Source organism: Monodelphis domestica, chromosome 3 (genome assembly GCF_027887165.1).
Source record: "Monodelphis domestica isolate mMonDom1 chromosome 3, mMonDom1.pri, whole genome shotgun sequence".
NCBI classification, from domain to species: domain Eukaryota; kingdom Metazoa; phylum Chordata; class Mammalia; order Didelphimorphia; family Didelphidae; genus Monodelphis; species Monodelphis domestica.
The window spans coordinates 193,115,492-193,129,411 of NC_077229.1; the positions used below are offsets into that span (position 1 = coordinate 193,115,492).

A 13,920-nucleotide genomic window follows, 5' to 3' on the forward strand; every position below is an offset into this window, starting at 1 on the left:
ATGACAGGTTTCTCTCCTCTTCACCAGAGTCTGTTTTCCCCATATGCCAAATTGAGCACCCCATGCGAGCATTACCTAGTTTCCTTTATTTCTGGGTTTTATCTTCCCTCTAAAAAGTTGATGCTGTAACATATTTGCCAATGTTACATTATCACAGCTTGATTTCTCACTAATTCCCTCATTACTTTCCACATAATTTTTTTATCATTTTCCACAGTTCTTTTTATCATCATTTTTTATAGCATTCCCAGATGATTTCTATGATTACATTAATTGCCAAGAGCATTTTTCCTCCCTTTAAAAGATGTAAGTTCCAACCTAACATAGCATAGTTAATAATTCAGCATCTTCACACATCTCTAATGTGCCTCCTATTCTTTGTCCAAGCAGTTCTCTCCAAAGCCAGCCATTAGTGAAAGCTGGAGTTGAGCATCACTGCTAATTACATATTTGATTAAAAGCTTTAGTAGTAGGCCTTTGACAAAGAAACCTAGGCTAAAAGATCTCTGGCAGAGGACAGGACAGATGTCGTCTTGTAACAGACACTACATTAGACTAAACATGATTCCTAGGGTAAAACAGAATAGACAAGCAGTGAGAAAAAATTCCCTTATATGAATATAGAAATCTTATAAACATGACATCATTAGGTATTCATATTTTAATAATAATTAATAATATTTAAACACTTATATGTAGTGCCTTAAGGTTTGCATCTTTTATCTCCTGATTCCAAGCTCAGCTCTAAGTAGCCTAATGGATAGAGTACTTGACTTGGGGTCAGGAAGACCTGAGTTCAATCCTTTCTCAGACACTAGCTGTTTAATCCTTCTGTTGCTCAATCAGTTTTCTCACCTGTGAAATGGGGATAATAATAGTACCTGTTTCACAGGGTTTTTGTGAAGATTAAGTGACATAATAGATAGAAAACATTTTGTAAACCTTAATGTTTCTAATCTAAATATATTCAACTATGTAAACTACAAAATGAAGGCATTTCCTTTTTCCTTCCTTCCTTCCTTCCTTCCTTCCTTCCTTCCTTCCTTCCTTCCTTCCTTCCTTCCTTCCTTCCTTCCTTCCTTCCTTCCTTCCTTCCTTCCTTCCTTCCTTCCTTCCTTCCTTCCTTCCTTCCTTCTTTCCTTCCTTCCTTTCCTCCCTCCCTCTTTCCTTTCTTGTTCACTAAATATTATATACTAGTCTCCTCAGAAATGTTTATGATCTTTGTTTCCTAACTGAATAAAGTAGAACAATTATCTGTATAACCTAAAGACAGGCTGGGCATCAAAGTCTTGAAGTGATATTTTCTCCAAATTTCCTGGTGGAAGATGTAGTCCTTTAAATTTCCCCATAGAGCCCCGGACAGTGTCGAGTTATGAAGAATGTATTCTTCACCTTATTGTCTTGTCACTCTTTGTTATTGTGTCCTTGTTCCCCAAGCATGTCAAGTACAACATATTATATGGAGGAATCGTGGCTCTTCTATGAGATGCAGTAAGGTCGATGAATGGTCATCAGGTCTCATCCTCACTGATGAATAGCTTAGGCCAATTGTTTAACTTAAAATTCCATGTGTCCCAAATGGTACTCAAGAAAAGAACTTGCCCAGGGTCATGTGGGGCCAGATATGAAATCAGTTCTTCTTGATTCCAGACCTACCGCTCTACCCACAGCTGTCTGGAACAGTGCGTAACCATCTAATCCTCAGATTGCTAACTTGAAGTCACCCTTGATACTCATAACTGGTATCCTTGGCATGGTGGAAATGACATCTTAACCTTTCTCCTTGCAAATTTCGCTAGTTTTTTCTTAAAAGGCATTGAGCTGGGAGCAGGTAGGTGGTTCAGTAGATTGAGAGCCAAGCTTAGAGATAGGAGGTCCTGGGTTCAGATGTAGCCTCAGACACTTCCTAGCTGTGTGATCCCAGGAAAGTCACTTAACCCCCATTGCCTAGCCCTTAATCACTCAGACAGAAGGTATTTTTTTTTAAAGACCATGAGTCTTGATTGGTTTAGGGGGAAAAAGGCTCAGATTGTTAACATCACTTTCTCCTCATCTCTATTTAGAATAACCCCAAAGAGCTTCAGGCATACTCTGATGCTTGGTTGGTGGAACAGGAGGGGCAATTAAGGGAAGGGAGCTTTATTCAGCTGAATAACGGTGTCCTCAATGCCTGCTTCTTGTGGAATATCTTTCTTTTGATATGGCTAAATAAATCTCCTTTTGAACAAAAAAATCATCTCATTTTGTTCCAATATATTGAACCTAAATTACCAGGAGATGGACTGAAGTCAGACCCAGCCCAGAATATCTCTCTTCGGACTCTCTCTCACATCCTTGTAAAGATGACCCTTTCCTATTTTCCCCAACCACTCTTTTTGCCCTCTCTGAGATTTTGGTATGAAAACATGTCAAAAACAAGAAGCATATTACTATTCTTGGGGGGAAATGCCTTTCACAATTTCAAAAGATAGAAATAGACTTAGAATCCTTAGTTTGCGTTTTGTGGCATAAGATGTTTAAGATTTTGCTAACATCTAACTCACTGTCCTTTAGAAAATCTAATTTTCTAACACAGTGTTGACAGTTCCTGAATATTCATTAGGCTAAGTCACATCTTCCTCTATAACATATTAATCACTAGCTGTTACCTAGCCCTCTATCTGACTCCTCTCTTCATTCCTCAATTCTGTATTGTATCCAGGCAAACAGAACAGGGTTCCTATCCTCTGTGTAGTTTTTTAAAAACATGTTCCCCTGTGCCTAGAATGTACTCCTGCCTCACCTCCACTTCACAGTATTCCTCTGTCCCTTCAAGAAATAGCTCAAATGGAGCAGAAGGGTGGCTCAGAGGATTTAGAGCCAGGCCTAGAGACAGGAGATCCTAGGTTAAAAATCTGACCCCAGGCACATCCTCACTGTGTGACCCTGGGCAAGTCACTTAACCCCAACTGCCTACACCTTAGCAAGCTTCTGCCTTGGAACCAATACCTGGTATGGAAGGTAAGGGTTAAAAAAAAAGAGAAATAGTTCAAGTACTGCTTTCTATATGAATTCCTTCCTGATCCCCACAAATATTGGTGCTGTCCTTGTATTTAGCTACCTTGAATTTAATCTGTATATTATTTATATATTTATTATTTATATAGTAATATTAAATTATATTTATTATAATAAATATTTTTATATATTCTTTATATATAAATGGTGATATACTATATGTCAAGTACTTAGCACACAGTAGGTGCCATGAATCCCTGGGAATCTCTGGGCTCCTACCCTATTCTGACTAATAGTTTCTAATTGCCCCTAAGCAGACCCTTCCATACCCAGCAGTCTCTAACCACCCTATTCCTGGACAGAGATAATCCTAAGGCACTTTTGAAGCACTCCCTACCTGCAGCTTGGCTGTTCTATGTATGCTGACTATATGCCCTCCTTCTGTTTCCCATGACTCTAACCTTTAAGAATCCCCTTCCTCCTGCCCTAGGCATCTCTGCCTGAAAAGGCAGGGCGTTGTTCCAAATTACAATTCCTCAACCCTGAATAAGTGCCTCTCTTCTTTGCTGACCCCCTAATTGGTCTGAGTTTTTGTACAGGATGACGGTACTATATAAATGCTTATTCTCTTTCTCTTTCCTCTTCCCTAATTGTGTAATGAGGGATGGGGAGGGGGGGGGGCAGGAGGCTGAACAATGAAGGACTGGTCCTTAGAACATGTGTAATGTGCTCTGCCAGTTACCAGCTCACATGGAGGCTTGGTGAGTCTGAATGTGTAAGGGACAGCTCCTGCTCCCATTTCAGAGCTCTCAAAGGTATCCTCTGCCTGATTTAGTATGCAGTGATGAAAAGTCTTTTAACTGGCTGCTGTGCTGCAACTGAATGCATACAGAGGATTCCAGTGGACAGACTCTTGAAGTAAGGAAGGAGAAATGATGTGGGTTTCTGGGGGAGAGAGATCAGTAGCAGTGGTGACGGCTTCCTTATCTCTCCACCCAGCCACAGAAGTACATGAATGCGTGGTGCCTCTGGTTTGGGTTTTTTTTTTTTTGATCTCTTTGTATTTATTCTTTCTTGATCTTAGGTGAATAAATACGGAATAGACAAAGTTTCCAACAGAAAAGCTGGAAAGGCTCTTCTTAGAGGTCCATCAACGAGAGTCTATAACAGAGTCTACTGGTGGCCACAGCAGTCAAGTCTAGTAAGAAGACAAAAAACAGCTGAGCAACTTGCTTGACTGGGCCCAAGAATGAACTGACACAGCAGGTGACACGCTGTGTTCTATAAGTAAAGGGGTGATTCGGCCAGTGGCTGAGACACCTTGCCCCAAAGTGAACTTATCACATGCTCCTTGTAGGGAGAAAAGGACTCCCAGAGCATGAAGGTCCCCCCTTCTTTTCCCAGAGAAATATTGTGGCTCTCTTTGAAATTGGGTCCAATTTTCCTCCAGGTTGGAGGAAGTATGCAGTGGAAGAATGTGCATCCGAATTTGTACTTTGATCCTTGCTCTATATTCTAGGTAAATATCCCTTATAAAAGTGAATTGATGTTAACTGATATTGGGGAGATGTTAACTGGTTAGATGATATCAAGAGGGGCACGCCAGAAGAGGATTCACTGAATGACAGAATTAGAAAACACTCAACTTGAATTACTCCTAGAGTTTGAAGGAAGAAACAGTAGCCACTCTGGTGATTCAACCTGAAAGCATGAGTGGAGTTGGGAGAACTTGTGCTACACTTACATATATACATACATCTTGTCTACTCTACTTGGATAAGACTAAACTCTTTGAGATCAGGGATTGTTTTACTTTTGTACTTGTATCTCTTGCTCCTTACAGTGCCTGATACATAGTAGGTGCTTAATAAAAGCTTGCCGATTGATTCCATTCTGTGAGCTCTTTACTGTCTCCCAAGGCATTTGATTAGCCTCTTGTTTCACCTCTTTTCTCACCTAGCAACAGTATGGGGTCATAGATGCTTCTCCAATTTTTCTGACCCTGAAGGAATCCCTTATATAATGCAAAAAAAACCAAAAACCCTCCTTTCCCGGCCAAGAATCTCGTTATGATGACTTGCTTCTAAATTTGCATGTTGGAAACGCTTTGGCTTCATCCCAAACCAAATATAAATATAGATGTAATATGAAAGAACAAATCTACCCAATATGCTAAAATGCAAGTAGAAGTATTTGGCATTAGAGACAGAATACCTATCTCTGTTTTGTTTTCAAATCTAGTTGAAAAATATTTGTTTATCATGTCTTTTTTCTTTTCTCCTCTGTTCTTATTAACTTAGCTGAGCAGCTATATTAAACATATAAGGCATATGGTGATACCAAGTCACCAGCAAGGATGTCTACATCCTCTTTGAACAAAGGAGATGGAGACAACAGGCAAATATTGAAATAGGCTGCTCTGTTTCTTCCATCCCACCTTCTATTTAGAACTGACGAGAAGACAACCATTAGGCCAACACACCTTAAGTATGAAACATCAATTTCCCTAGCTGCTTCTTTTATTTCATTGATTCCATAGCCTGAACTCAGCAAATTTCTTGACAGAATCTGTTGCTAAGGAAACCATGCATTCTGCAAACCTGCTCTAAAAACACCAGTAGGAGCCACCCATTGCTTTCTGCACCCACTCACAAATCCCTGGACATTTTGCACCCATATTACTGTAACTTTTTTCTGCTTGGATTTCAAATCCCTCCCCTCTTTCCACTCCAAAACATTTAAAACACTGAAACTGATGTTATTTTCTACTCTGCTATCCTGCTCTCTCTAGGAGATTTTCATTACCTTCAGGTACATTTAGAAACTTGGGACCACTATCTTCAAAGCCCTCCACCCTTTACCCCTACTCTTCCTGTATGCTCCTCTCCAGTATCATTATTTAAATCAAAATGAGCCTATCTTCTGATCTTCCACTGCTAAGTCTTTGAGGCATAAGGGGGCAGCATGAGCAAACCAGCTCCCTTGCTACTTTTTGCATTCTTATGATTCTGCTTATTGGTTGGTTGCCTGTGTGTTAAAATGGAAAACACACTAGCCCCAGAGTCCAGAGATCTGAGTTCACATATCAGCTTTTGTTTAGTGTGTGACCATAGGCAAGCTACTTGCAATGTGTGAAGCTCAATTTCCTCACCTATAAAACTGGGATAATGGGATAATAAAGATAAAGGTGTCTCTTAGAACTTTTGGATGGCCAAAAAAACTTTTTAAAACCTTAAATGGTTATAGAATGGGAACTATTATTATCTCTGGCATTTGATTGTAAGCACTTTATTTTAGGGCAGAGCCTGTATCTGTGTGTGTACATGTTTTTTAATCTGCACTTGAAGTACCAGGTAAACTGCTGGGCACCATGGGTATGCAATGAATACTTCTTGATTAAATGGAGGCCATACACTCTCAATATTTTGCCACCAACAGTTGGCTGTGTCAGTTGGTACTCCATAGCCTCTCTAGGAGGCCACTTTGTACCATTAAATAACAGAGCAGCCTTTAGGAATGAGAAAATGATAATTGTAGCAAATGGAAAGGAGGATGGCCATTAGAAAAAATGAAAAGAAAGGAGGACTCCATAGCTTTTACAAGTCAACTGTTCTATCAGTTACCAAGCCCCTTGAAGCTGGATAACTAGTCATTTATAGCTAGTTAAGAAACTGTTCATTCTTGTTTTCTAGCATGCCATGTCCACTCCTTCTCCAGTAAGAGATATTTATGTCAACACAATTTCCACCACCAAAGGAGTGTTCTTTCATCTTAAAGGGATTTGAAACTTTTATAAAATGTTATTTTAATATACCAATGCCTCATTTTGGTGTGGCAGCAATCCTGGGTTCTTGTAGACTGCTAGTGAAGGAAAGATTTGGTAGGTCATCACCAACCTGAAAAGACTTTGACCACTCTCCCAGTGACAGATTGCCCAATGATTGGTTTAGCTGAGCACAAAAAAGCTTAAAACCAGAAGGTGAGCCCCGTGATAACAAATATTTTAACCATGATATTTATGAAACATTGATGAAGGTCCCACATTGATGAGCCATGAATATTTCAAGGAATTAAAGTAAAAGCTTCAATCTGAATGAATATCCATCTGGTGGGTCACTGACATTTTAAAAAGGAGAAAGCAAAGAACAAACATTCCTCAAGGGTGAAGAGTGGGAGGCTCTGGGCCTGAAGTACAGGCTAGGTTAAGGCACATATTGCTGAGCTCTTAATCTGATAAGCTGACTGATTCACTTAGAGCAAACTAGGGTGGATTGCTTAAGTCTCATTCCCAATACTTCTGTATTTAGGTAGGTTTATTGATGGGAAGAAGGTCCACCAAACAATAAAGCCTAGTTTCTGGTTCACTTAGGAATTGTGTTAATCAATTCATTCTGGATAGAATAACCATAGCTAGTTAGCCAGCTACATATATACATATGCAGATGGAGTGCATGTCATATCTTCATCTTGAATACATATTACTGCACTCAAAAATAGACAGCAATCACAAGTGGTTTATGTGTACCTTGTAGACAACCACAAAGTTATTTGTAAGCCTCATTATTGGTTATTGGAGACTGAAAGAGTAAATATATTGGGTGGGTTGAAAAAAGAAGTAGATGCAATGATATTCTTTGCTCTTGACTTTGGATGCATCACTTAAACTCTTGAGGTCTCAGTTTTTTCCTCTGTAAAATGAAATGACTCCTAAGATCTTTCTAACTCTTATTTCCATGATGCAATGGTAGACATTTTTCAAGTTACCAGGAAAAAATGATTTCTATTAACCCCTTGTTCTGAGGTAGATCAGGTTTGGAAACTGATGTAATATAAATGTGAGTGGAACAAAGCAAATAGAGTCTAAAATGCAGGAGCAGGCAGAGTTATAGTCACTTAGTCTCTGAAGAAATTGGTACTGGTATTTACCACTCCATTTAGGTCATTCTTCTCTTCCCTTCTCTTCTTTTTCTATCTGATTGATTTTTTAATCCTGAGCTTTAGTGGCACTCAGGGCTAAAATGGTTACTGATCCTGGATCTGACCTCTTCATACACCCTCCAACCAAAGTGAGTGTGTATGCATGTCTGCATATTGCACTGGTGTGTCTCTAAAAGCAAGACATGAGAAATGTAAATAGGGATAAATTTTATCAAGTGAAAGTTAGAAAAATATTTTATGGGGAAAGCTAAGAGGCTCAGTGGACAGAGGCATAGGTCTGGAGGTTCAGAGGTCCTGGACTCAAAGGAGTGACCCTGGGAAAGTCACTTAACCCCCATTGCTTACCCATTACCACTCTTCAGCCTTGGAATCAATACTTAGTACTGTTTCTAAGATAGAAGGTAAGGGTTTTTATACATACATACATTTATATATATGTGTATGTGTGTGTGTGTGTGTGTGTGTGTGTTGTATAGTCAAGAATTCATCCTATTTAGGGAAGAGTAACGCCTAGTAGGATGTGGGGAGGAACACGCAAAGTCTAAGAGAGAATGGTCCAGACATAGCACAGTTCCCTGGTCTGTAGGGAAAGGGGCAAAGATGGTGGGCAAGGAGATTAGAACACATTAGCAGCAGCTGCTGCTGAACAACCACCCCAGCTGGTGGCCCATTTTTTCCCCCCATATGCTATTACTGGATTCCCACTGTTGCTGAGGTTGCTCATTATACAGTAAGCAAGATTCAGGCTCTTGAGGAAAAAACATTGCTGCTGTGGCTTACCATTATTTCCTTTTCTAGTTCATCCAATGATTTAAAAACAAAATATAGTAGTGCTAAATAAAAAGAAATAAAAGCTGGTCCTTCTCTCCTTTAGACCCTTTATTTTTTGAAAAGAGAGCCTGCTATCTCCAACAAATAAAGGAGAGGCATAACCAACTAGCATCCTTTGGAGATTTTTTAACATTAGTGGTTAAAAAGTAGAATCAAATGCTCTTTATAAGAAAGGGGAAGGTAAAGGCAATGGGGATGGAGAATAATGGGAATAAGGAAAGGATGAGGTAATTTTTTTTCTCTCAAGCACTATTTCCCACTTCATTGAAAGAGTTAAGTGGAATCAAAATGAAACAAAAATAGCAAGTCAAAGAGTGAAAGTATATGCATGAATGAAATAATAGGTAATAAAAAGTAAATAGAAAAAGTAAACAGTCTCCACAAAACCTAGCTAATAACATCACAGTGGACCCATCTAGTGGCTAAAAAGGCCTTTTCCCCCATCAAAAACTGATTCTTTATCATCTACAATTACCTCCTCTTTAAATGTTTGAATTCCCTTGAAACTGTCAACAGGAAAATGAAGAAAAAGGTAAGAGACAGTAAGCTTGGGCCCTCTAGGGGACTCGGTGAATTGAGAGCCAGGCTTTGAGGCAGCAGTTCCTGGGTTCAAATTTGGCCCCAGACACTTCCTAGCTGTGTGACCATGGGCAAGTCACTTAACCCCCATTGCCTAGCCAAGGCTCTTCTGCTTTGGAACCAGTACATAGCATTGATTCTGAGATGGAAGGTTAGAGTTAAAAAAAATTAAGAAACTATAATCTCCTTGAGGGTAAGAAAAATGTCTTATACTAGAGATGTCAAAACATGCAGCCCATAATACTCTCCAGTGTAGTCAAATCAGATTAAATGTAATTGGGAAATATTTAACAAAATAAATACAAATACAACAGAAAATAGATAATATTAATATTAATATGTAGTTTTCTAAGTCAATATGCAAATTTAAGGGTCTATATATAGGGTTTCACGACCCCATTTGAATTTTTAACACTATTACATTGTGCTATATTACTATTGTTGTCTATACCCCATGGCAAATGGTGGGCACTCAATAAATGTGTATTGAGTGCCTGCCATACAGGAGGCACTTAATAAATGTATATTAAATTGAACTGATATTCAATATTAATTGATAAACTCATCTCTAAACCAGAAGTAAATCTGTTCCATTTAACCCTCCTTCCCCTACCCCAAAAGAATTTGGTATTGTTCTCTAGAAAGAGTAAAATTAATACTTACGACCAGTAGAGAAGCATCAGGAGAAAAGGGCAGATGATGAGAGCCTGGAGAACTTGCCAATCCCTGCAGAGGGCTGCCAAGCCTGGCATAAGGAACTGCCCTGCCATAGCTATGAAGCTTGCCACCATTGTGATCATGAACCGATGTCCAGGAGGACAAAGTTCTATTCCTGAAATATATGGGGAAAAAAAAACCCAAGAGAGGCATGAGTAAACCATTTTTCATTAGATTGGCAATGTCAGAGGACTTTGAGGATCAAATTCGTAACCACCTAGGAAGACTAAACATTTTAAATTGCTCAGTCCAGATGCATGATACCTCACTGAGGCAGGGAGCTTCTGCTGAAGAAATTCCCTTGACCAATGCAGAGTGCAATGGTTGTGCGGTATCTTAACCTTCTTTTGTGTCACAGATCCTCCTGGAAGTCTGGGAAAATGTTATGGACCTCTTTTCAAAACAACATTTTTAAATGTATGAAATAAAATAAATGACTTTAGCAAACCCAATTATATTGAAATAGTTATCTATCCATCCGTCTGTCTGTCTGTCTGTCTGTCTATCTATCTATCTATCTATCTATCTATCTATCTATCTATCTATCTATCTATCTATCTATCTATCTATCTGTCCATCTATCTATCTATCTATCTATCTATCTATCTATCTATCTATCTATCTATCTATCTATCTACCTATCTATCTATTTTTTAAGTTCAACAAGTTTTGCTGTTAATTACCAACATCACACCCTGGCAGGTGAGAGAGAGACAAGTAAGCTAAAAATGGATCCATAATTTAGAAATAGAAGTTAATTGATTTGTTCAGTCACATGGCTATTGACAGGTCTGAGTTGAACCCAAGTGTTTTGATCCCAGTCTCAATGCTCTTTGATCCCTCTTCCATAATCACTTAGCTGTGTATATGTCAATCCAGTGATACCTTTATTAGGTCTGTAATAAAAAATAAATAGAAAAATAAACAGATCCTACAAAACCTCACTCAAAATGTCACAATAGGGGCAGGACAGTGGCTCAGTAGAAAGAAGGCTAGGCCTGGAGATGGGAGGGCCTGGATTCAAAACTGGCTTCAGACATTTCCTACCTGGGTGATTGTGTGCAAGTCACTTAGCCCCCCATTGCCTAGCCCTTACCTCTCTTTTACTAATACACAGTATTGATTTTGAGACAGAAGGTAAAGGTTTTTTTTTTAAGAAAAAGATGTCATAATATACTCTGCCAGTAACTAAAGAGATTGAAGAAAGAGAAGAAAGAGCCCCACATGTACAAAAATATTTGCAGCAGATCTTTTTGTATTGACAAAGAACTGGAATCTAAGGAGTACCTATCAATTGGAGAATGGTTGAATAAATTATAGTATATGAATGTAATAGAATATTATTGCTCCATGAGAAATGATGACAGGGTCTATTTCAGAGAAAGGTATGAAATGATGCAGAATGAAGTGGGAAGAAACCAGAAAATTTATATAATAACAACTCTATAAAGACACACAAATCTGAATGAATCAAGAACTTGTTAATGAAATGATCAACTGTGATTCCAAAGTACCAATGAGCAAATGTTCTAACCACCTCCTAACAGAGGTGATATATTGAGGGAGAAGACTGAGATTTAGTTTTTATTTTATTTTTTGGACAATGCAGGGATTTGTTTTGCTTTATTATTGTTGTTAACCAGTGTTTTGTTATCTTCTCCCCCGCCTCCGCCTTTTTTAGTGGGGTAAAGGTGGGAGAGAGAGAAATAAATTTTTAATTGGGGAAAAAAGTTAAATTATTTAAAAAGGAAAACATCGTATCTTAAAGAGGTTCCAGGACAATCAATAGTCAGTCAGTCATTGGGGGACTGATCCTGGAGTCAGGAAGACCTGAGTTCAAATCAAATCTTAAGCAATGCTAGGCATGACCCTGGGCAACTCACTTAACCTCTTTCTGTATCAATTTCCTCAACTGTAGAATAGGGGTAGTTATAGTACCTACCTCACTGGGTTATTCTGAGGATCAAATGATATCATCTTCATAAAGTACTTGGCATGATGCCTGGCAAATAGTAGGTGATTAATAAATGCTTATTCTATCTATCCTTCCTTCCCTTCTGAAAAAGGGCAGAAAATTTCCACTTCTCTCGAGGGCTATACCTTCTAAAGGGGGAAACAGCATATAAAAAACTCTGTTCTTCCTATATATATATATATATATACACAGAATAAATGGGAAGTAATCAGTAATTACTTAAAGTAATTAAGTGACTTCACCAGGGGTGCTACACAAACAAGTATGTGTCTTAGGTGGGATTTAACTCTGGTTTTTCTAAATTCCAACAACCCCTGACCCCCTAAGTCACACTTCCTAAATAAAATAGCAAGTTATAATTAACCAGTCTCTTTACAATTATTTTCATTGCCTATTTTCTATACCAATTCAATATGGTGTCATTATTAGTGTTATATAGATTGATTAGTTGATAGTTTGAAGGAGAAGTGACTTACACAGAACAAACCACTAGGAAATGTTGATCCTCTTGGCATCGGAATTTTCAGCCTTTCTGTGTGTTTTCATTTCCCTTGGTCTTGGTATGCTATTGAGTTTCTTTTTTGCGAGCTGTTTTTGGCAGAGTACTTGGTAATTCAAGCTCCCCTTTGTCCAAAGTCTTTCCTACCACCTAGTTCTCTAGTTCCATAAGTTGATTCTGTCTCAGATCCTTCTGGTCTTATTATGCTACATTATTGATTTCCCCCCACTTCTGGATGGGTTACATCTTCCCAAACCCTCCCCCACATCCAGTCCACATCTCCTGCCTCTTCTAATGGACCCGCACATTCTTTCTGATAGTTCATCAAAACCATATCTTTTTTTAAAAAAATAAATCAGTCGTTAAAAACTGAACAACAAAACAGATCTGGATTACAAACCAATGGTCTAACGGTGATGTTTATTATACTGGAGCTCTGCTGGCAACATCGTTCTCTTTTTTCCTGGTGTTTGCATAAAATCACCCTTCTAAATTAATGTATGAATCTAATAATTTATATAGTTGTACTAAGTAAAACAACCCTATTGATCATAAAGGTTCACTATCATTTTCATCATCATTATAACTAGCATTTATATAGCATTTTAAGGTTTGCAAAGCACTTTACATATGCTGAGCCTTGAGTCAGGAAGCCTCATCTTCCAAAGTTAAAATCTGGCCCCAGATACTTACTAGCTATATGACCCTAGATAAGTCACTTAAGCCTGCTTGTCTCAGTTACCTCATCTGCAAAATGAGTTGGAAAAAGAAATGACAAACCACTCCAGTATCATTGTCAAGAAAACCCTCAAATGGGTTTGAAGTAATTGAAAACAACTGAAGAGCAATAACTCATTTAAACCTCACAACAACTCTGGGAGGTAGGAACTATTGTTATCCCTATTTTATAGATAAGGAAACTGAGGCCCAGAGTAATTAAGTGGCTTGCAGGACTCTATATGTTGTGCCATCTAAGGGCCTCATTATGAGGGAAAGCCATCTGATCTGGTGCACCTGCTCCTTTTCTTCATTTAGTTGTGCCTGACTCGTTGTGATCCCATTTGGGGTTTTCTTAGTCAAGATGCTGTGGTGGTTTACAATTTCCTCTTCCACCTCATTTTACAGATGAGAAAATGGAGGCAAACTGAGTTAAGTGACTTGCTTAGTTATCCACAATTGGGGCAAGATTTGAACTCTTAGGAAGATGAATTTTCTTGACTTTAGGCTCAGGTATTCTATCTACTGTGTTACCTAGTTGCCCTCTTCCTAAGGTTCACCAATTTCCCAGAATCACGGGGTCTCAGAGTTGGTAGGGAATTCACTGCCATTTAGTATAATTTACACTTATAATGGATCCATCCCTAGTGGGACCTGTTGTGTGTTT

General features: G+C 38.6%; 1 protein-coding gene across 2 annotated transcripts in view; it reads right to left on the reverse strand.

Moving 5' to 3' along the window:
* SLC22A23 (solute carrier family 22 member 23) overlaps nt 1-13,920 on the reverse strand; it is a 277,033-nt gene that overhangs the window by 71,096 nt on the left and 192,017 nt on the right. For both annotated transcript variants that reach the window (XM_003340677.4, XM_007488028.3), the window contains exon 4: nt 10,009-10,177. In XM_003340677.4, coding sequence (XP_003340725.1) covers nt 10,009-10,177 — 169 coding nt within the window. The remainder of the gene's footprint in view (nt 1-10,008; nt 10,178-13,920) is intronic.